We start from the raw sequence: 20,709 nt of genomic DNA on the forward strand, positions 1-20,709 counted from the left end.
ATTTATACCATTCTTGGAAACATGAACAAAACACAACCATAGAAATCTTTAACATATTTTTTTGTATTATGCCCAAAGCATGAACTCGCCCTCAGCATTTCAACTGCATTATTTCACATATCTTCCGATTTTCCCGTCTTTCTTGCCTACAACCTATTTGTTTATTTTAGCCTATCTGTTGTTCGTTTATTTTTTCATTTTATTCCTTTTTGTTTGCCAGAATTGCCATTAACCTCTCCAGCTCGATAGAATAATCAGTTCATTGATGTACATTGCACAACGTACAGCTTAGCGTGGGAGTGAGTTAATTTTAACCACGTGATTGTGCTCTCTAAATTTACGAAGCCACTCTTTTAATCACGCCAAATTAAGGCCCCCGCCACTTAAGGGTAATTAAGGTGTAATATCAAAAGCAGTGCAGTTTTTTCCCCCTTACACTTTAACCATAGCCCAGTGTAAGTTGTCGATATCAGCACTGTTTGGGAGGTAGGAGCCCTGGTCTGCAGAATCATTATATTGCTTTTCTATTAATATTGCGTTTTTATTAATTTATTTAGATGGCCTCAGTGTGTTGTTAATATTTATTACAGAATCAAAGCCACAATTTGACCCATGTAGTCTCTCCTCCATGAAAAAACATTTCTCACAGCTTATCTCAAGTGTAGAAAGACCAAGAGCCCTCTGGCAAGTTTTTTAAAAAAAAGATGTTATTTGCAGTAAATGGATGGATCAGAGTTCTGATCTGATTCCACCACTTATCCCTCCCGCGCTTTCGTGTTCATGAAGTATGTATTTTGAACCGGCTACGTTATTTATAACCAATTTGCCACATTCGCCCGCATTCAGAGGCACCAGGTGTTATAATGTGATTATATTCCTTAAGTAGCTTCGAGGCGGGGGAAACCAGGAACGTTCAGTGGAAGGGGGACTGTTTAGCAAGCTTGTAGAAAAGCGATGAAGGAGTGTAGTGGGCAGCTTATCCTGCTGCCGGGTGATTAAAATGAATGGGGCCTTTGCTGTGGCTCTGCAGGGAAGACTAATGGACTGATGACCCAGAGTGAGAGGGGTGTAGGGGGACATACAGTTCTTTATAGGGAAAATAGTGCCAGGATCAGGGTTTTTGGGCTCAAAGCAGGCTGCATCTGGTTTGCTTGTGGGAGCAGGGGAGAAGTCAGAGGCACAGGAGTTTAAAGTGAACGTGCCATACGAAGACCCCCAGAAAGGGGTCAAGGGTCAATGGAAACAGTAATATCCGTGTCATAAGAGGTCAGGCATGTAGAGCCTGAGTCTGCACAGCCACTGTGTTATGTTATGAATCCATTTGCATCCAGGGCGACTTACAGTGTTAACAATTTTACATCATCTGCAAGGCAATCAATGCAGCTGGATGTTTCACTGAGCCTCTAGAGCTGGAGAAAGTGCCTGACTCAAAAGCACCACGGCGTTATCTGCCCCAAAGTTTGAACTCAGATTTCTCCGGCCTCGAGTTCAGTACCGCAACCACTGACGCCTCGCTTTCAGGTTTCAGGGTGCGCCCGCAGGACTTTTCAAAGCAACAATCACTCCTTTTGAAATTTTGAGATGCTGTAAAACACTAAGTTTTGGCAGCGTTCCAGCAATCATTGAAGTACACTTCTTTCAGAGCAGGCTTAGACTAGTTGTGCGTGCAATTGCTTTTCATTCTCATTTTGTACACGACCAATCATTTATAATTCCATTTTAATCTATAAAATGGCTTCCCAGCCGCTGCGTCGTTTGCTGACGTTGCACAAGCAGATGAAGATAATTGTGCAGGGTCAAGTAATCCCGTGCAATCCCTTTGGGAAAAGTATCTTTTTAAGCAGTGTGTGATTTTAAAGACCTTACTTAAGACAATAGGATGCATCTCTGTAGATACCTGTCCTTGCTGAAGAAGTCATATACTGGACTGTGGGTGTGCTGGGATTCAAACATTTACTGGAGCAATGCCATGCCTCCTGCTTCCTGCTTATAGTCGCTCCTGCAACTCCTCCTAAAAGGCTTCTTGAATTAGCAGATCACTTTTAAGATGTTAGATTAGTATTGGTGCCATATGCACAATAACGCATTAAGCTTTCCATGTGTTTGTCTTTCCACCTCTGCGTCCTCGGTGCCCTGCAGGCGAGAAGCTGGAGGCGTTCCTGCGGTCGCTGAACAGCAGCAAGCCGCTGTACCTGGGTCAGACGGGCCTGGGCACCACGGAGGAGCTGGGTAAGCTGGCGCTGGAGCCCGGGGAGAACTTCTGCATGGGCGGGCCCGGCATGATCTTCAGCCGGGAGGTCCTGAGGAGGATGGTGCCCCACATCGGGGCCTGCCTGAGGGAGATGTACACCACCCACGAGGACGTGGAGGTGGGCCGCTGCGTGCGCAGGTTCGGGGGCACCCAGTGCGTCTGGTCCTACGAGGTAAGGGGGGGGGGCGTCCTGTGCTAGTGTAAATGTAAGAGGGAGTCCAGTGTGCAGCCAGGCTTTCGGTGTCAACTGATGCCAGTCCTGATGCGAGCTGGTACGTGCGGCTGTTACAGCAACCTCATTCCATCAATCAATCAGTCAATCAAGTGTTATTTGTTAGAGCACAGTTTTGCGGTGGAAATTGTCGCAAAGTGCTGAACACAGAGCATAGTGTATTTTCCAGAGGGGCTGTGGAAAAAAAGTAGGAAAAGAGCTTGTCACGTAGAAATGGGTCCTCTGTGCTTCAGTGTCTGGTGCTTTGTAATATTAACATTTTTGTTTGGAGGACAATGGTGCGTTTATCTGGTGTTCTGAGTTTCGTGGCAGCCTGCGTGGATTATTTGTGTCTTCCTGGGGAGACAGAAGCCATTCGGTCACACTCTGCTGTCGGATTGTATCCCTTTGTTGTGATGTAAAATCAGTGAACTGCAGTGCTTCAGCGGCATGGTTTGATTTGTGTTACACCATTCTGTGTGTGTGTGTGTGTGTGTGTGTGCACATCTCCATGTGTGTGTACACATCTGTGGGGTGAGTGCGTTTCCAGTGATAGCCATTTTTAAGTCCCTCCTCTCTCTCGGCTGTCAGGCCATGTGTAAGAGGCGCCTGGAATGCTCACATTTCTCCAGGATTAGGATCTCTACCTAATGACCTATCCATTCTCCCAAAATATGTTGTCTCCGTGGGAAATGGTCTGTCCAGGCCAGGAGAGAGAAACAATTATTGGCTTCAGGACAGATGGTTGTGTTTGGGAGATATTTCCATCTAGGTCTAAAATTCCCCTTCCAGAGTCAGCGCAATGTTGCAGTGCACTGAAAAACCACAAGTAACATCCTGGTATGTAGACACAAAATAGGACCAAGAGAACGTGTATAATACATAATAAAAAAAATCATTGATTTTAACATCATTTAGTCGTACTGCTGATAATAAGGATAAGGACTTGGAGATAGCAATCACTCCTAATTCCATATGCTAGCAAAGGATTCCGTTTCCTCCTTCAGGATTAGTGACAACTTAATTTTTATTACACTTCAGAGCAGGTCATTTTATTCACCAGACACTTGACATTTCATTTCAGTGACACTGCTATCTTTGGCTGTAGTGTGGCTGTGAAATAATTACCGTACGCTGAAGTGTTTGTGTTACAGTGTTGGCTCTGACGATGCCTTCTAGCTGCCTCTAATTAAGAGCTACACGTTTTTAGTAAGGGATTTACTGAGCAGTTATTCCGTGTCAGTGCCATTTTAAACTCACAAACACCTTACCATTGATGAAATGAATTAACTGGAGATAAATATATCATAAGCTGTGGAGCACAGTGCAAGCCTGTGTCAAGTCTTTGATTGTAAGAGCAATAGAAGGAAGACCTCCCATCCATCATTTGAATTTTTCCAGTCATTTTGTAAACTGCAACATTGTCATGAAAGACTACACTTGTTTACTGACCCACATTGTATGTAACACGATGGGGTTGTTTTTTTAATTTCTCCAAATCTGAGTGTAGGATGGTAAAGAAAATGGAAAAAGTTTAAAGAGTGATTTTTATGTGTCCAGGAGTTGGAATAATGCATTTTTAATTATTTACACATGTGGAAGGTATGGAGGAGTAAATTGTTGCATAGTCTTCATAAGAATTAACCAGCATGACATATGATGGACGAGATGGTGTCTCTGAGCCTTAGAATGACACGAATTGTAGGCCCAGGTCAGAAAGATCAAACTGCCCTTCCAAGCTGTTCACAGAAGCTACAGTGCAATTTATCTTTGCAGACTTTGTAGTCTAGCATTCCACTGCCCTGTTGGATACTCCATAACATGCCACTACACTGTGTTCATCATCCATGTGAAAAACACCAATAACATGCATCGTCTTTAACATTATTCATTGCATTTGTTTTGGCAAGAGATATAGCTATCGGCATTAAGCTTATCAGCAACAGCTTGAATAAAATATGTTTATTGATTTCTTTCTGATATACAGCCTATGGGTGTTACTGAAGTGGCATTTGAGTTAAGGAAGAGAGAGGACGATACAGTATACCTATTCGGTCGAACATCAATGGTGTTAATGTTTTTAAAAACGAAGATCATTTTATATTCCAAAATGCCCCTGAGAGGCGCTGAACTTTACAGAGAGCTGCAGCTTCAGTCCGTTGTTTATGCACCTCTGTGGGCCAGTGAGAGACAGTACTTCCAGACTTGCCTGACACATCGTAGATGTCCAGCCAAGTAGATCTACTGTTGCAACACAGTCCAACACAGGCAAAATGCTGCTAATTCAGTAACACACCAGTGTCTGCTTTTGTACGCCCTGCTTTTGATTTCTGTGTTCAGTAATCTGAAATATTGTTGTCTTTTATTGTATCACTGGCTAGAAATGTATTATTTTGCAAACTAGGTACATATAATCATGTTTCCAAGCTTTAGTGTTAAGTTTCAGTTTTGATATGGCTGAAATTACGTTTGCAGACTATTGTATTGATCTGGAAGGGGGAGCTTTAAATCGTAGCTGTTTGCCGTAAAAGAGATTTATTAAAATGTACTATAGTTGATAGTCTAGCAGGTGGAAGAAGTTTGACTTTATGTGCAGTGGTCACCTTCAAATAACTGTAGATAAGCACAAAATTTGACAGGTGATTTTTACTACATATGAAATGTGCCGCTAGCTGCCAGCAGTATCATCTGTGGCCTAGAGGTTTGGGAAACTGCCTTGGTTCAGGTTTGCGAGTTTGAATCCTGAGCAGGGCACTGCTGTGATACTTTTGAGCAAGGCACTTTACTTGAAATTCTTGGGTAAATGACTGTGCCTATATTTAAGTGATATGTAAAATGTAGCCAGTTCCCCTGGATAAAGGTCTTTGCAAAGCGCATGAATAATGATGATGGAATAAATGACGGTGAAATGAAGAAGCAGAAGCTGTGTGAGCTCTTTTTCCTGTCCAGTTGCATGAATATTCACATAAAACCCTCACAACATAAATGGCCCTTAAACTATTTTTGGTTTCCATGTCAACGCTGCTGAACCTGTCCGGGCACATCACGGGTTCCGAGATGTCACACTGATTTCTGTGTGTGTGGTGACAGTCTGTTCTAGTTAACTCGGCTCTGGTAAATGTACTTCCATGTCTGACCTGGAGCGAGGCAGAATGTCTCTTTTAAAACGTTGTGTCATTTTAAGCGCAATCACAGGGTACATTTAGATTTTCTTACCTAAAAAGGCTGTGCCAGTTTTTTTGTTATGTGACAGATAACCCCAAGAAAAGAGCACTCGTGGCCTTTTACACCGATGTGCATGCAAGCGTTCACTGTGCTTACAGTGAGGATAACCTTTGGAACACAGAGCACTTGTCACTTTAGCTGGTGATTGACGTAACCCAGCCAGACACTGAAAAGAAAGTTAGAAGAAGGTGTGGTATTCTGTTGGCCTATCAGAGTGCAGCCAAGTTACCAATAAAGTAGCACAATAATGTGACTGAGTGACAGTGTGATGTGAATAGCATGAACTCAAATCAAGCTACCTGGCCATCAATCATACAGAATCAGTCTGTACCAATTTATTGAGGACATTAAGCCATTTTTGAGGCTGTTATTATTTTTTTAATGAAATCTTAAGTGTAATTTCATAAATGCATTCAGGATTGCATTTTCATGGAAGATATGGAGGAGCGTATGTTCCCTATTTTATGGAAATTTATGAAAATTAAAAAGCTGATCGAAAGTAGAGTTTAAATTCAGATCATGGGCTCTGCATAGCAGAATAGTAATTGTTATTCTTTTTACAATGCTATAATTCAAGCTGAAATCCCATTTACCCATCCCCACAGCTTAGCAGGGAGAGATGCCATATATGTGGTGTACAGTGTAATAAATGCTTTTTCTTGGGTGTATTCAGTAATGCAACAAAGAGCACGCAGTAAATCACAAAGACCAGTACGACTACTTTACTTTACTGTTAACCTGATGGAAAAATGGCCATGTGGAAAGTATTGTAGGGGAATAAAAGTGCTTTTTTAAAAGGAGTAAACCAAGTGCCACACCCCAGCGTTTTCACATCCCAGGCATCTTTTCTTTGCGACCACCACGATACTCTTTATTTTTAGTAGCAAATTGAAGCTATTGTGTTGTTTTATTTCTCACATAACATTTGCCATGAGCTTGGCACCCTTAAATTAGGGAAAATCTTTATGCAGGCAGCTTATATTACCGTATAGTATTCTCAAGAATGAAATCAGCAAAAAAGTCCCAGAGTTGATAAAATGCAATTTCTGTGGACAAAATGATTTGTGTGTGTGTGTGTGAGAGAGAGAGAGGGAGAGAGATTGAGTGTGAGAGAGAAAGAAGGTGAGAGAATGTGTGTGTGTGTGTGTGAGAGAGAGAGAGAGAGAGAGAGAGAGTGGCAGAGATAGAGTGACAGAGAGAAAAGGGGTGAGAAAATGTGTGAGTGTGTGTGAGTGTGTGTGTGTGTGTGTGTGTATGTGTGTGTCTGTGTGTGTGTGTGTGTGTGTGTGTGTGTGTGTGTGTGTGTTGGGCATGGGTTGGGCTGCATTGGTCTGCTTTGTGAATCAAGCCCTCAAAGTCAATTAGCAGGTTCTTGATGGAATTCAAGTCTATGAGTACCAACAGGGCCAGCCTGTACCAGCTATCTTCCTGTTTTCAAAAGATAAATTATTAATGATCCCGCAGGCACCGCATACCTAGCGAGACTGCAGAAAAGGTTTACTCTCTTTTTCCACACGTTTGCATCCCTCTCCGGGAAAATGTCTACTTCCCTGTCAATGACACAGCCACTCAGTTTGGATCTGTTCAGTAAACAGACTTGGCAGGGGCACAGATGTAAAGAATTCTGCCTGTAATGGTGGATGCTTTTCTCGTCCCTGTGTCGCCTTTGCTTAGCTGTCCGGCAGTGGCCAGCTGTACAGCAAAACCTTATTATCTTTTTACATATGATTATATTAAATTGTGGGAACATAGTTCTTCGGTTCTAGATTTTTTTGTTGCGCACTGAATTACAACAATTACTTCACATGTCTTCTTGTTCTTTGGAAAATAAATCTGATTACTTTCAAACAGAATCTCATCTTCACACAATGCATTTTTAAACAGTTTTAAACAGTTCTCAACTTAAATCCATGGCTGTCTTTGAAATGCAGGTTGGAGCCCTCACAGTTGTGTTTAATCTCAATACACACGATTCACATTATTCGAATTTGCTAATTTTTCCCAAAAATAAAAATGACTTTCATGCTCTGGAAATCTTCATCTGCATATTGATTAAACAGAACCCTTGTCAGTCTCCCTGAGGCAGCTTCTCTCCACCGGCTTATTCAGGATTCAGCTTTTTTCCCCACAGTTTCTAGTGTAACCGCATGTACATCTATGATGTTTAATTCATTTAAATTTCTGGCAGAGGGGGAAAAAGTTTGCTAATTTCATCATTTGATTTTTTTTTCCCCCATCACATTTCTCTTTCCTGACTGTCTGTGGCGATCAAAGGCTTTTTTTATGTTTTATAATCATTGAAAATGTTAATTTGTTAATTGAACTGTGATACTTAGTTATGGACAGTTTCTGCAGAATGGGTTATGAAAGGACATTTGAGTCGATATTGTTTTATTGATACTGCATATTTGTTTCAGTATCATCCAAATCACAGCTCTACATCTCTGCCTTCAGGGGTCTGCTGTTGCCATTTTGGGAATACGAAGACTAGTGTTACATTGTGATTTTGATCGAATACGTTTTATCATTTTGCTCCACTTGCTGAAGGCTCATTATCACGGCACAAATCTCAATCCCACAAAGAAGAAGAAAGAGAAGTGGGCATTTCCCCCAGTGAGCTCTTCAACAGCCTGGCGTAAACCATCCAGTCAAAGCTTCTGATAGTCTCGCTGTTGCTGGAACTCTCTGAACAAATCTATCACCGGAGACAAAATAATGATGCTGGCTCATTTATGATGCTGTAAAGGAACAATTTCATTGTACTGTCTTGAAAAAAAGTACTTTATTTCACTCCTGCATCATAAATGCTAAATGCATGTAAAGATATCAGAAAAAGTCAAAGCCTGTTTCCCAGGTGGTTTCATTTATTGTTTTTCCCCAAATGGCAGCGCTTGAAACTGGACATCTTTGTTCTTTAAAGCTTGTACTCATTACACAGGTTGATGGATCTAATACATCTTAAAAAATGAAAGAAAGTCTTTTCTGATTTACTTAATCTGAGGTTGAAGCCTTCTGGCAGAGTAGAGGGAGCCAACCAATCAAACATCTTCAGATGGCTGAATCCTGGACGTTACTCCCTCACACGGCACACAGACCTGCCGTTGCTGTGAGCGGGCCCTCAGGATTCAGAGAGGACAGAGTTTCGTGGCTATTTCCATTCACCACATACTTCTGGGTGTGCTCATTACCCACGCCCCAGTGTTAACACTGTGGGGATAGAGGTGTGTGTTTGCAGTCTAAGGGCTGTCAGCGGAGTTTGACTTCTCTCTGAATCAGCTCACCTGCACTCAAATTAAATGTGGAAATTTCACGTGTCTCTCACCCTTTTTAAAAAAAAATGCAGATGTCCTAAATTGAGGATTCTGGGAAACAGGAAGTGTAATATCTTCTGCCACATAGGGGATGGTAATATTTGTAGGTTAAAAAGATCACACTCTGCAGAGAAGTTCACACTAGCTTTTATGTGTCATTAATTATGCATGGTGCTGCAAGGAGACAAATCGTGTGTTCAAGGTAAGATTCCTGTGTGTCTGCATAAACACTGTGAAGTATTTATAGTAAATATGTTTCTTTATGATGCTGCTCTTTAACTGAAAAAATGCATTGCTTTATACCATTCTTTAGGCAAAGGAAAAGCAGTCAAAGCCTTTTTGAAGCCTAGATCATTAAAATAATTTCCCTTTATGACAGTGATCTGTATGATGATCACAGTCAAGAGGAGCTGCAGTAAAAAGCATGTGGCTTTCCATCGTGCCCTGAGTGTACAATGGTTTCATGCACTGGCCTCAGATTTCAGTATGAAAGAGCAGCATTGACCTTTCTGGTATTGTGTATGGTTAGTGAGTCATAGAAGGGAGAAATTATAACTTCTCTTTGCAAGTACAGTATTAACAGGCTTTATGGTGGGCACTCAAAGAGCTGATGCTTAACCAGATGACACTGAAGACGTTGTGGAGGGGTTTGATCCTAGAGATTTTCGTTGCCATGAATGGAAGTTTTATCTCTGAATTCCAGTCAGGGCACATCAGCCTGTAGCCTTGAGCGTGACACTTAACCAGTTTACTTTGATGGGGAAGCAATCCAGGAAAGCTGTGAAAGTCATTGGCACCTTTTTTTATCCGAATATAACAGGGAACAACAGTGATCCTCCAGCAAATGACTTCCATTCCTCAGATCTACCCTGTGGCTTCAAAGGAACTTTGATATTGCGTGGTGGAGAGCCTTTTAATTCTGCCTTCAGAGACACAGCAGAAGTTGTTGTTTTGTCATTTGGAGCACACCTGAATCAAGCCGTTTGGCTGCAAATTGCATCTCATTTTCTGCACCCCAGGTGGCCCAGAAGATAATGCTGGAATGATGCCTGCACTTTTCCCTGCTGCATATAAGTGTCTGTGTGAGAACGGGCGCATGTGTGATTACGCTGTCTGTGCTGTCTACATCACGAATTAGTATTCAGTAGTGGACTAGAAAGAGGGCATGTCCTCTGTGTGTGTGTGTGTGTGTGTGTACCTACTGTGTGTGTGTGTGTGTGTGCTTGTGTTTGTGTTTGTGTGTGTGTGTTTGTGTTTGTGTTTGTGTGTGTGTGTGTGTGTGTGTGTTTGTGTGTGTGTGTGTGTGTGTGTGTGTGTGTGTGTGTGAGTGTGTGTGTGCTGCACTCACATAAGAAGCTGTGTGGTGTTGCTGACTGTTAGGTTAACAGGCCTGGACTGTTTGTCTCATGCTCTGCATGGGCTATTATCCTGTACACATAACATAAAGATCAGGTGGTCGGCAGGTCCATTGCAGGCTTTGTCTTCAGGTCACGTAGATCCTTTGAGGATGTATTTCATATCAGGATTAAAGGGTTGGATTGGGGACATGAAAGAAGCCTTTAAAATGAATACCTACTGTTACAAAGAGAAGAAACAACACATCCAAGTTCTCTTTACAGCTCCCAAATTTGGTTGCCCTTCCTGTGTCTGGGTTATAGTGCGCTAATGTATTAGCACCCAAATGAAAATCAAACTTGGTATGCTTTCTACCCCCAACAAGATTACACAGGATCAGTGTACGTATCTTTACCTGAGACCCCAATCAGTGTGTGCAAAAAAAAGCAGAAATCGAATATATTCTATGCACAGTGGATATAGTCAGCAGTTAAAAACAGAATTGAAAGAGTGGGTGGAAAATCATGCAAACTGCATATTGTGTGGCATATTATCAGTAATTGCCTCTCGAATGCTTTATGATGTTGAAAAACCCAGCAGTTTAACTGAAAACGATGTGGAAGAAGACTTGTGGGTTTCAGATTAAGGTCAGGAAGTCGCTGCGGTGATTCTGGTTTTTGTAACTGTTGAGAGTTAGTTGGTGGGCGAGTTCTCCTTCCGGGTGTTGTGCTTCACTCGGGAGACCGCGGGAGTCGGGTTGCAGGGACGGCCTGTCTCCCGAAGCTCCGCTGTTGGCTTAATGCTTTTTCAGAGGCGCTCCTGGGGCCTGTGCGATAATATGCCCTGGAGCAGGGAGAGGTGGGCAGCACTGCGAGACGGCGCAGGTTAATGTGATAATCACGCCATCTGCTCCGTATCCGCGGGTGGAAAACGAGAGAGTGAGGCCGAGGCAGAGGCGTCGAAACAAGGCCCCGCTGGAGCACCGTGCTTTTCCACCAGTTTTCCCTCAGCACGGGTGTGTCCCTCTGCGTCCTAAACATGGGACATCTTAGGGGACCGTCTTTTTGGGGAGACGGTCCGCCTGGGTTTAAAATGTCAGAGCGAAGGCTGTGATTACCCAGAGGCAGTGGGCTGCAGGCGAGCTGTGGTGTAGATACTGCCTCGGTGAGGCTCGTTTCCCGAGCTCTCCTTCTGACCTGGTGGCTCACCATGGTGGACCACTTACTGGGGGCGGGGGGGGATTTGCGCTCTCAGCCCTGGTACCGAGGCTTTCTCGTTGAGTCATTTCTCCAGATGGTATTAATGATGTGTGTTCAGCCAGGATCCCCCCCCTTCCTCCCCTTTCCTTCCCCCCCAATACAAACACTCTCAGGCTCAAGGACTGAGCCCTCCAAAGAAAAGTCTGTTGTGCCGAGGAGTTTGATAAAGCCGCCCACACGCTGGAGAGCAGATTTGGGCCTTGCCGTCAGCTGTTGCAGACAGGTGGCGATCAGCACGTCTCATTACGGATTTGGATCCCTGTGTTTCTTGGGATGCTGTTGGAAGCCGGCTCTGGTGGCAAACAGATAAAGCGTTCTCTCACTGGTCGAGAATGTTGGGAACAGCGCACATGGGAACATTAAACCGCCCAACCTCCGATTTTTAGTAATTGCGTGCTCAGTGCTTAGGAGAGCGAACAAAACGCAGCAGGACTATATGACAGCAAGCACAGTCACATCTGCAGTGTAACAGGCCAAACACCCAACAGAGCCTTCATAAATGAGCTCTGGGCATCCCGTAATATTGTAGTAAGTTGCAGACAAGTTCCAGAATGCGTGTATGAGTACAGATACGCAGGGAGCCTACAGCTTTGCAATCAGCATGAAAAGAAAAATGTTGTATGATAGATAGGTAAGGTAGATAGGTATAGCATATGTAATGGGTGAACGCATATATGATCACTAACAGCTTTTCTGTGAGTTGACGTTCATGCTTTTCTACATGTATGCGTTTTCTGCTGGTGTTTTAGATTATGTTGAAGACCACATTTTGTGTGTAGATGGGCTACATTAGAAGCACCTCAATCTCAGGTTGATCACAACTATCCTAGATGCTTGATATTTTTAGCTAATTTTTAGCTGTGCAGCTATGCCAGTTTTCTTAGAATTCAGCGTGAAAAAGCACCTAGAATTCTGACAGTTTTCATTTTACTGTGATTTTTATTATGCTTATTATTATCCTTATTATGAATAATAATAATAAAATTCAGAAAAATAACTTGCATTGTGGTTTCAAAATAAGACAACTCCATTGCACCAGTGTATCAAGTCCACATTTGGGTTTTTCACACAGAAACGCACACACTAAAAATGGTGAGCCAGTTAGTTTAGCATTCCTTAAATACTCATTTTCCAGTGCTCTGTGTGTGTGTATGTGTGTATGTGTGTGTGTGTTTGTTTGTGTGTGTTTGTGATAGGGTAATGAGTTGGTGCATAGCCATATTCCTTCCTACAAGTCAGCATCTTGTGTACTCATTGCAAGCATTGACTTAGCGACCCTGGTGTGCTGGACTCAGGCCTAAACTGGCAGAAGATCAGTTGCGGTTACAAAAAGTACAGTAAGTGTGCAAATGCTGTCTGTTATGAGCCGAAAGTCCAACAGTGTTGCAATAACAAAGTGGACGAAAATTGCCGTAACACTGATCAACCACAGCACAAAGACACAGTTGAGTACACAGAGTACACATCTATAAAAGGTAAAATTTGTGTTTATTAAGTACAGAACTAGATGGTTTTCCTAATTTAACAATATACGTCTATATGTCTTAAACATAAGAATCTCCAAAATGCAGGTTGCAAAGTCTCACCAGGCCGCCAGTGTAGCAGGTTCTGAGTCCATGCTGAAATCGGTCCACCCCTCGAAGTCCAACGACAGGTGTCTCTTGATGTTAACTGAACAAAGTTGCTAACTACTGAACTGCCGGTTACAGCCAGTGACTGCCGGGTTCCCAGCAACGATGATGCATCTTCACCTCCACCTGTGTAAGGGAACACAAACAAAACACAGCAGCCCAGGGCCAAAACCCCCAAAACAGTACAGCAGACTGGGACATAACACTGTCTTTCTTGGGTCAGTGTCAAGTTTTGCACAGCAACCTTGGGGCAGACATAGCACTCTGACTCCTTTGACTCGAACTGTTTGGTGCTCGGTGGCTCTCTCCCAAACGCAGTTTGTCTCCTAGCACTCACAAGACACTTCTCTGCAAGCTTGCCACTTGTTTGGCTGACTGTTACGATTTTCTCTTTATACCTCATTAGGAACTTGCAAGTATTTTTAGGTTGTTCCCCAGAACAATTTTGTATGTCTTAGAAAGTGAAACCCAGGGAAGTATTTGGTGTATTTATAATTGCCTGATAAAGCCATCCAAACACTTCCCCTTTTTTTCCCAGAGAAGAACATTAAGTTTAAGCATTACGGCTGTTAAGTCAGTAATAGTGCTCACATTTAGTGAAAGTTGAGCTCTGTTTTCCTGGTATTGCATGTTCAAGAGAGTCTGGGCTGTGCTGTTGACCAACTGGGACCGAGCATCCATGGTAGCAGCACATTATTGGCTTCACAACAGGACATAAGTTGGTATCAGCGGCTTCTAGTGACTCATCAGGTACCTACAACTTGCCGGGCTGTCGTAAGTGAGAGATGTGCTGCTTTGCTAAGTGGTGTTAGCTATCCTCTAGTATGGCCTCTGGCTTGAGGTGTGAGAAATACTGGATGGCTTGCACTTGCTGAATGATTGCACAGGTAGAAGGCAATAGCAGTGAATGGAGCTAACACAGGTCATAGGTGATTCCAAAATCGGGGAGCGGAGGGGATGGGGGAAAAGCACTGAGGTTGTGACCTGCACTTGGAAGGCGTGTGAAGTCTTTGAAACAGATAAACTGTAGATTTGTTGAATGCCTTATGTTCAGCAGTGTTTGCAACTGCAGTAACTTTACGTTGTGTCTTGCCGTGTGATGGAGAAGTACTGAGTCTATGCAATCTACCACATGCCACATGGCCCAAAATTCATAATGTGTGAGGCTTCATGAACCTCACAGTGGGTGGAACTTCCATATCCTGTCTGTCACTTGCTTAGCATGAACTAAAGATTTTTCTCTTCCCTGATTTGTTCAAATCTGTGGGTCACTGAGAACATGTAATATCTTATATAATATCCTGTGGACTTCTTGAAACCTCACTCAACATCACTTCTTGCTAGTTTCTGGTACTACACATGATTCAGCCCATGTTTCAAAACATGACTGACAATCTGGCAACAATACCAATAATAGTAAGACCTTAAACAATAGCAATCTTTGTATCTTAATGACCTCTTGTAATACTGTGCGACAACTACTCTTAGCATAGTGATGCACTTATTTGGAAGTCGCTCTGGGTAAGAGCGTCTGCTAAATGAAGTAATGTAACGACGAGAACAAGATCTTTCACAGAACCAAAATCCTCAGCGTTCTCCCCGTACTGAAGACAGCCGCCTAAATTTGACTGCGGCTAAAAGAGTCTGCACATGGACAGAGCTGAAGGAGGCATGCTGTGCTCTGAGCCCTGACGCTTATCTTAATAATAGCATGGCTGAATCCCTGCCCAGGGTGAGCTTGTTTTTACTAACACCGAGCAGCCTGTTCTGCTCTGGGACCTATCTAAGCCAGGAGTGGGGCCCGACCAATAGCAGCAGCAGCAGCAGCTTGGATGAATAAAAAAAGACACGTCCACATGTGCTTCGTACTGCAGCAGGAAGCCCCGACCAGAAAAGGCATGTACAGCATAACGCTCCTTTGTTGTAAATCTGTCGCCGGGTCCTGTAATTCAACATTTTCCCCAACCACATGAAAGCGACGCGATTGGGGTGATCCCGTTTCAGTTCCACAAATGAACTTAAAACGGCATTGTTTGGTAAATTGCAGAAGTGAGTCCCCTGTCCCCCCACCCCCCACCCTGTAATTCAGAGACTGTAATGCAGAAGTTTGAGGAAGGCTTTTGCACTTAAATCGTATGATGGATTGGAAGAGCTACCTTTTACATAGAATGCTAGTCATGTTTTTGTTGATCTAAATACTGTTTGATTCACCAGTTCAATCAAAGCATTATGATATAGTATCTGCTGAGGAGAAAGAACAGGTTTGGAAGAATCATTCCACATGCAACATTGGATTGGGCCGCAGTGAGGAGCTGAGTGTTAACAGTGTTTTTCACTTGCAGCTAGTGCATTAGCGAATTGGCAGAGTTCGCCCTCGTACCCTCATGGGTTTGTCTGAGAACACTGATAGAGATGCACAGACTGAATACAGACTACGTGGAGCTTTGGCAGCTGGGGAATAAGATAGTTAATCATTTACTTCATGTTCTGTTTTGATCTCATAAATGCGTAATTTCGCTGATGCTCTGCAGTGTATTCGCTCCTAATGAGCGGATTGCTGAGTGGTTGACGGGAAGATGGTCAGGGATAATGGGGGAGAGTGTGTTTCTGGATGACGGCATTAATGCCCATTATCAAAACCACTTTGATAAATAATGCATATGTATAACTTGCCTGCACGCAGGCTTAACTTGCTCCTTAAAATGAGGTGAAGAGGACGCAGAGCAGATGTCGCATATGGTTATACACTGGAGAGTCTAAAGGGAGTCTGCAGTCATGCATTCTCAGATTCCCGTAGCGTTTGTGAAAGTATTGGGTAATTGTTCCCACCACTTACAAAAAAGTGACTTCAGGTTGATGAATTATATTTTAATGAACTATATTGCATGTATTATAAGTTATGTTAGTTATTCTCACTTTTAGTTTTCTAATTTATTGGCTATCAGAGAGTGTATCGTAAAATTACATATTTTGGCAAATACATTCTCTAATAGTGTTTGCAAACTTTGTCATGTGTCATGCAAACATGAAATTGATAAATACATATTTATTTGATTTCCACTTTATGATATGTAAACACTCATTACTTTTTCACATTAATACACATTAGTTTTTCTGAGATATAATGGTTATGAGTATGTAAGTATGTCAGGGTAGAGATGTGAATCCAGAGGTTAATCCAGAGCTATTAATACTGTAGTAGTAGTTCAAAGTTATTTAGTCAGCTACAACATTTGAACAGTTTTGAAAATGATTTTTTTTCCTTTTATGCCACCCGGTTTTGGAATCACCAGTTGTATAAAAGCCTTGTCAGCTTGGAGACCAGTGTGCTGGTGCAGGAGCACTGAAATGAGACACGCGCACCCAACGGCTATTTTTTGCTCTGCAAGTCACACAGTGCACTCCAGTGGCACTACTCCACTGACATCATCTGAGCGACTCGCAGTCTGCCTAACCAATCACAGGGCGCCTGAGAACAAGGAGAAGAGGAAACCCAGGTCGACCTACCCACCCCTCTCCACGGCAGAACAAAACCGATTTGCTTCGCTGCCGTGGACTCCTGGTCATCGTCGGCAAATGACATCCGGCGCTCGCGATTTTGTCATACTGATTACTGCGTGAACGACGCTCTGTTTTGTCTGGTTGCAGCAGATATATTGTTATATATTGATATATTGTTGACTGAAGAGTTAAGAGTTGGCCTCGCAGTGTTACAGTACAAACAGCTGCTGCTTCGTGGGATGAGTGTTTGAATGGGAGGCAGGGGAGCAGTTTTTGCCATGTGGCAGATGCTTAATGATGTAATCGGATGGGTTGCTCTCACACGTGTGGGAGTACGTCCCCAGTGCACCAGAGAGATACTGAGATACAGGCTTGATATCCGGCATCGTCGCCACAGCTAAGCTCTGTGACTTGGTGCTGGCAGTGTTGGAGATCCTGAACTAATGTGTCCTGTTCTGTGTGGAACAACCTGACCCTCTCTGTTACCCCCACGCCTTCCCCTCTCCCCTCCAGCTTGGCGTGAGTATGTGTGATCAGCTGGCCAACCTGAAGCCATTTTTCCACCTGTTACTATGAGAGAGCCAGGCGTCATGAGCCCCAAAGTGGGTGGAGCTCATATGTTGTCAGTGACTCTGTGATTTTTGACCTGCGCACATCATTGGTTGTCCCCCTTACTGCTGGTCAAATTTTTCAGACTGTGGGGTAGGGTGGGATTCAGGGATGAGTCATATGTAGAACCTCATGGGCACTAGCAAGCAGTGATGGGTTTCATTGAAAGCAGGTTTCATTGACTCCAAATTGGGTGGAGCTGTCATACGTTCTCACAAGACTCACTGATACAGAGCCGGCTCAAGCCAGCTGTGGAGAGTGAAGTGACCGGTTCCCATGACTCACAGGAGTGATTGACAGCACACAGCAGCTCCACTCATTGAGGGTTTCATTAAGCCTCACTCTCCTCTCTCCACTGTCTAACCTCCACATGCACCTGGATAACGGCACTGCAGGAGTGGCAATGGCTAGACAGATTTTTCCACTCTCCTTTGTTTTTTGTTTTTTTTTGAGAGCATTGTGGGCTATCGCTCAGGGCCTCCCCAGTGAACGTTTGGAATGACATGATGTACACAGGAAGGAGAGGAGGAGCAATTCCAGCACTCGCAGTTCCAGCTCCCAAAACGTCAAGGGAGCACTATAACATGACATTCCTGGCATTTCATACGGAACACCAGGGACCGTCTTGTTTTTCAGTATGTCACCGACCAGGTTTAGGAATGTACAGCAGGTAGCGGTTTTTTGTCGATTTGTCATTGTCTGACAGAACAGTAGATAATAAACTTTGCAAAGAACACCACCTGGCTTTGCTCCGACAATGCAATTAATTTATTCCTTGGAAAAAACAGAGGTCTAGGTTTGGTCTGAACAATGAATTTAACAAAAGCATTTGTGCTACTGAGATAACACTGAGTGTTTAGCAATCACTGACATTGACATGCCGTGGATGAATCGAATAAATACTGCACATGAACTTGGTAAGGACAAATCACACTCTGGTTAAATTGAAAATGGAGGTAGAGACTGCTAAGAGACTGTTCCACTGAAAAACACAGCTTTTCATCCATGTTCATGATACAGACCTGCTACCCTCTTCTTTTCCAGTAATAGATAGATGTTTTTTGTTGTTTTTTTTCTTTATTCCTGATAGCGTAAACAGCGGTGGAGGGCAGGGCGATTTTCTGGCCGTTGACCCGAACGGGCGCTTTCTGAATGGGACTGTGGATTTATTCACAGGTCCAGGACAGTCTTATGATTTATGGCATCGGGAGAGAGGGAGAGCGCCGCATGCTAATGAGAGATTTACCAGGGGGGACTGAGGGAGCCTTTGTGCAAACGATCGGCAGGAGAAAAAATCCCTCCCCCGTCTCCCAGGAACAGCTTGACCGCAGTGTGTTAACGTGTGTTCAGTTGTTTTACCCCCCCACCACCAACAGCCCGCCCCCACCCCCCCCACCCCGCCCATGCTGCAGTTGATTTAAAGTGCATTTAAAAAAAAACTGTCATCCTGGACAGAAGGATCCTCCCAGATGGAGGCGTCCAGGGGATCAGCACCTCCTCTGGTCTGTAGTTTTGCTAACTTGGCGCTTTTTTGCTAGTTTTAGTGACTTTTCCGACCACATTTTGTTTCTGACAGTGCCCCGTGATGAATTTTCGATGTCGGTTTTGAGAGCATTACAGAGTAAATTAAAAAGTAGAGATGTCCCGCTGCACTACATCCCTGCCCTTCATTGTTGCCAGTGTAGCTTGCATGTTGTGCAAATGTTTACTCCCCGGGTGTGAGGCCCTGCCCACTGACCCTTGACCCCTGCTCTAACTCTATAAGATAAAAGAATGACACGTGCACAGATGATAATTGCATCGCAGCGGTCAACAGAGCCATGTGTGTTCAGCAAAATTATATAACTAAACTAAAGGTGCCTGTATTGAGATCTGGTGGGAAAAATTGGCAGCAGTGGGTCCACATCACATCTTTTCGGTCGTACGAATCTAGAGCCGTCAGAGGCCCTGTTTTTTACAGTGCTGTTTGCGGTAGCAAGTTCAAATTATGTTTCAATTCTGCTGCAATACATCCAGTCTCTCTATCTGAAACCCCAGCTGTGTAGTGGGGCTTCAGGGCCAGGCAGATAAGCATCACCTTTGTGGAAATTAGAGTCTAACTAGTGATATGCCACAAGCCACATGCTATAGACACATCTGCTGAGCCACTCTAATGTATGCATGTCAATGCCAGTTCCCGTGCTCAGCAACCCGTACATTACCCTATGCATTTATGTCAACATCACCTCTGTCGCACCAAACACCTGTAATGCCATTTGTCAGATGTGATGCTCGATGTTCAAATGAACATCAAAGTTGGCAGGCAATCGCAAGGTGCAAAAGAGAGAGAGAGAGCAAGCGGAGCTCTGCAATTAATCACAGTACAATGGCAGTGATCTCACAATGGATAAATCTTCCCTGCTCTCGTAAGGCAGGTGACATCATCTGAAACATGGATATTCAATTGCAGTCCTGGAGGGCCAGAGTCCTGTAGATTGTAGGCTCAGCTTTCAATCAGCAAATGATTGGCACCCAGAGCACCAGCTGCGATGACTTCTTGTCCAGATAATATCTCATTATCTGTGGTATAAATCAGTCATTTAGATAATGAGGTAATATGACATATGTTGTTCACCATCTCCTTGCTTCCTAAGAAAACAGTCTGAGAATCCCTCTGGGCGTGAGTCCTGATGCTGAATAATATCCTGCCTGATTCCTTGAGTAATCAATAGGCCACATTGTCCTCATAAATGTATTACTCAAAAGGAACAGGATGTTTTATTTTGGTTGGCAAACTGAAATAAGAGCCTGCAAAGAAAAACAAGGTATGATAAATACCTTTTTAGACACGTTTACGGTATCTACGGCAAGAAAAAATACCATGATGCGGGATGTGAAGAGACTGTCTGTGAGTGGAAGGATTTTGTCTGAATAAGTATATTTTTTGCTCTTTGACGTGGCTGGGAGAAACTCACCAGGGAAGCACGCCAAATTGATACAGTATCCCTGAGTGAAGTGGAGTGATTGATTGTGTGTATCCTCCCCTGTGGCAAAGGCCCAAGGGGAGTGACATCCATCAACCGTGGATCACTCTGCTTATACATTAGCTTGTGGTCAATTTTGGATTCCAGTACCTCACCCCTGCGTCACCACTAGCTAAAGTGACAGCCGCGTCCTGATGGAGGCCTGATTGGGATAGTACCGCGACCGTGCCAAGCCCATTGGTCACGCGGTCCAATGCAGGAGGATGGTGCCTGAGTCAAGCTCGTTATTAATGTGGTTGAGTGCGTGAAGGCAGTGCGGCAGCCAGACCTGTTAGTCATGCGGTCCGGTGCATGAAGTCACTTGGCTGAGGGTTTACTGACGCAGCTCTTATTTGAACTGATCCATCCTTCCA

At 43.7% G+C, this 20,709-nt stretch overlaps 1 protein-coding gene across 1 annotated transcript in view; it reads left to right on the plus strand.

Annotated features, from left to right (window-relative positions):
• Window positions 1–20,709, plus strand: part of chsy3 (chondroitin sulfate synthase 3) — a 119,006-nt gene that overhangs the window by 1,695 nt on the left and 96,602 nt on the right. Inside the window, exon 2 of the mRNA XM_036528151.1 lies at window positions 2,140–2,423. Within this exon, the coding sequence (XP_036384044.1) occupies window positions 2,140–2,423 (284 nt within the window). The remainder of the gene's footprint in view (window positions 1–2,139; window positions 2,424–20,709) is intronic.

The sequence above is a fragment of the Megalops cyprinoides genome, chromosome 5 (assembly GCF_013368585.1).
Source record: "Megalops cyprinoides isolate fMegCyp1 chromosome 5, fMegCyp1.pri, whole genome shotgun sequence".
NCBI lineage: Eukaryota > Metazoa > Chordata > Actinopteri > Elopiformes > Megalopidae > Megalops > Megalops cyprinoides.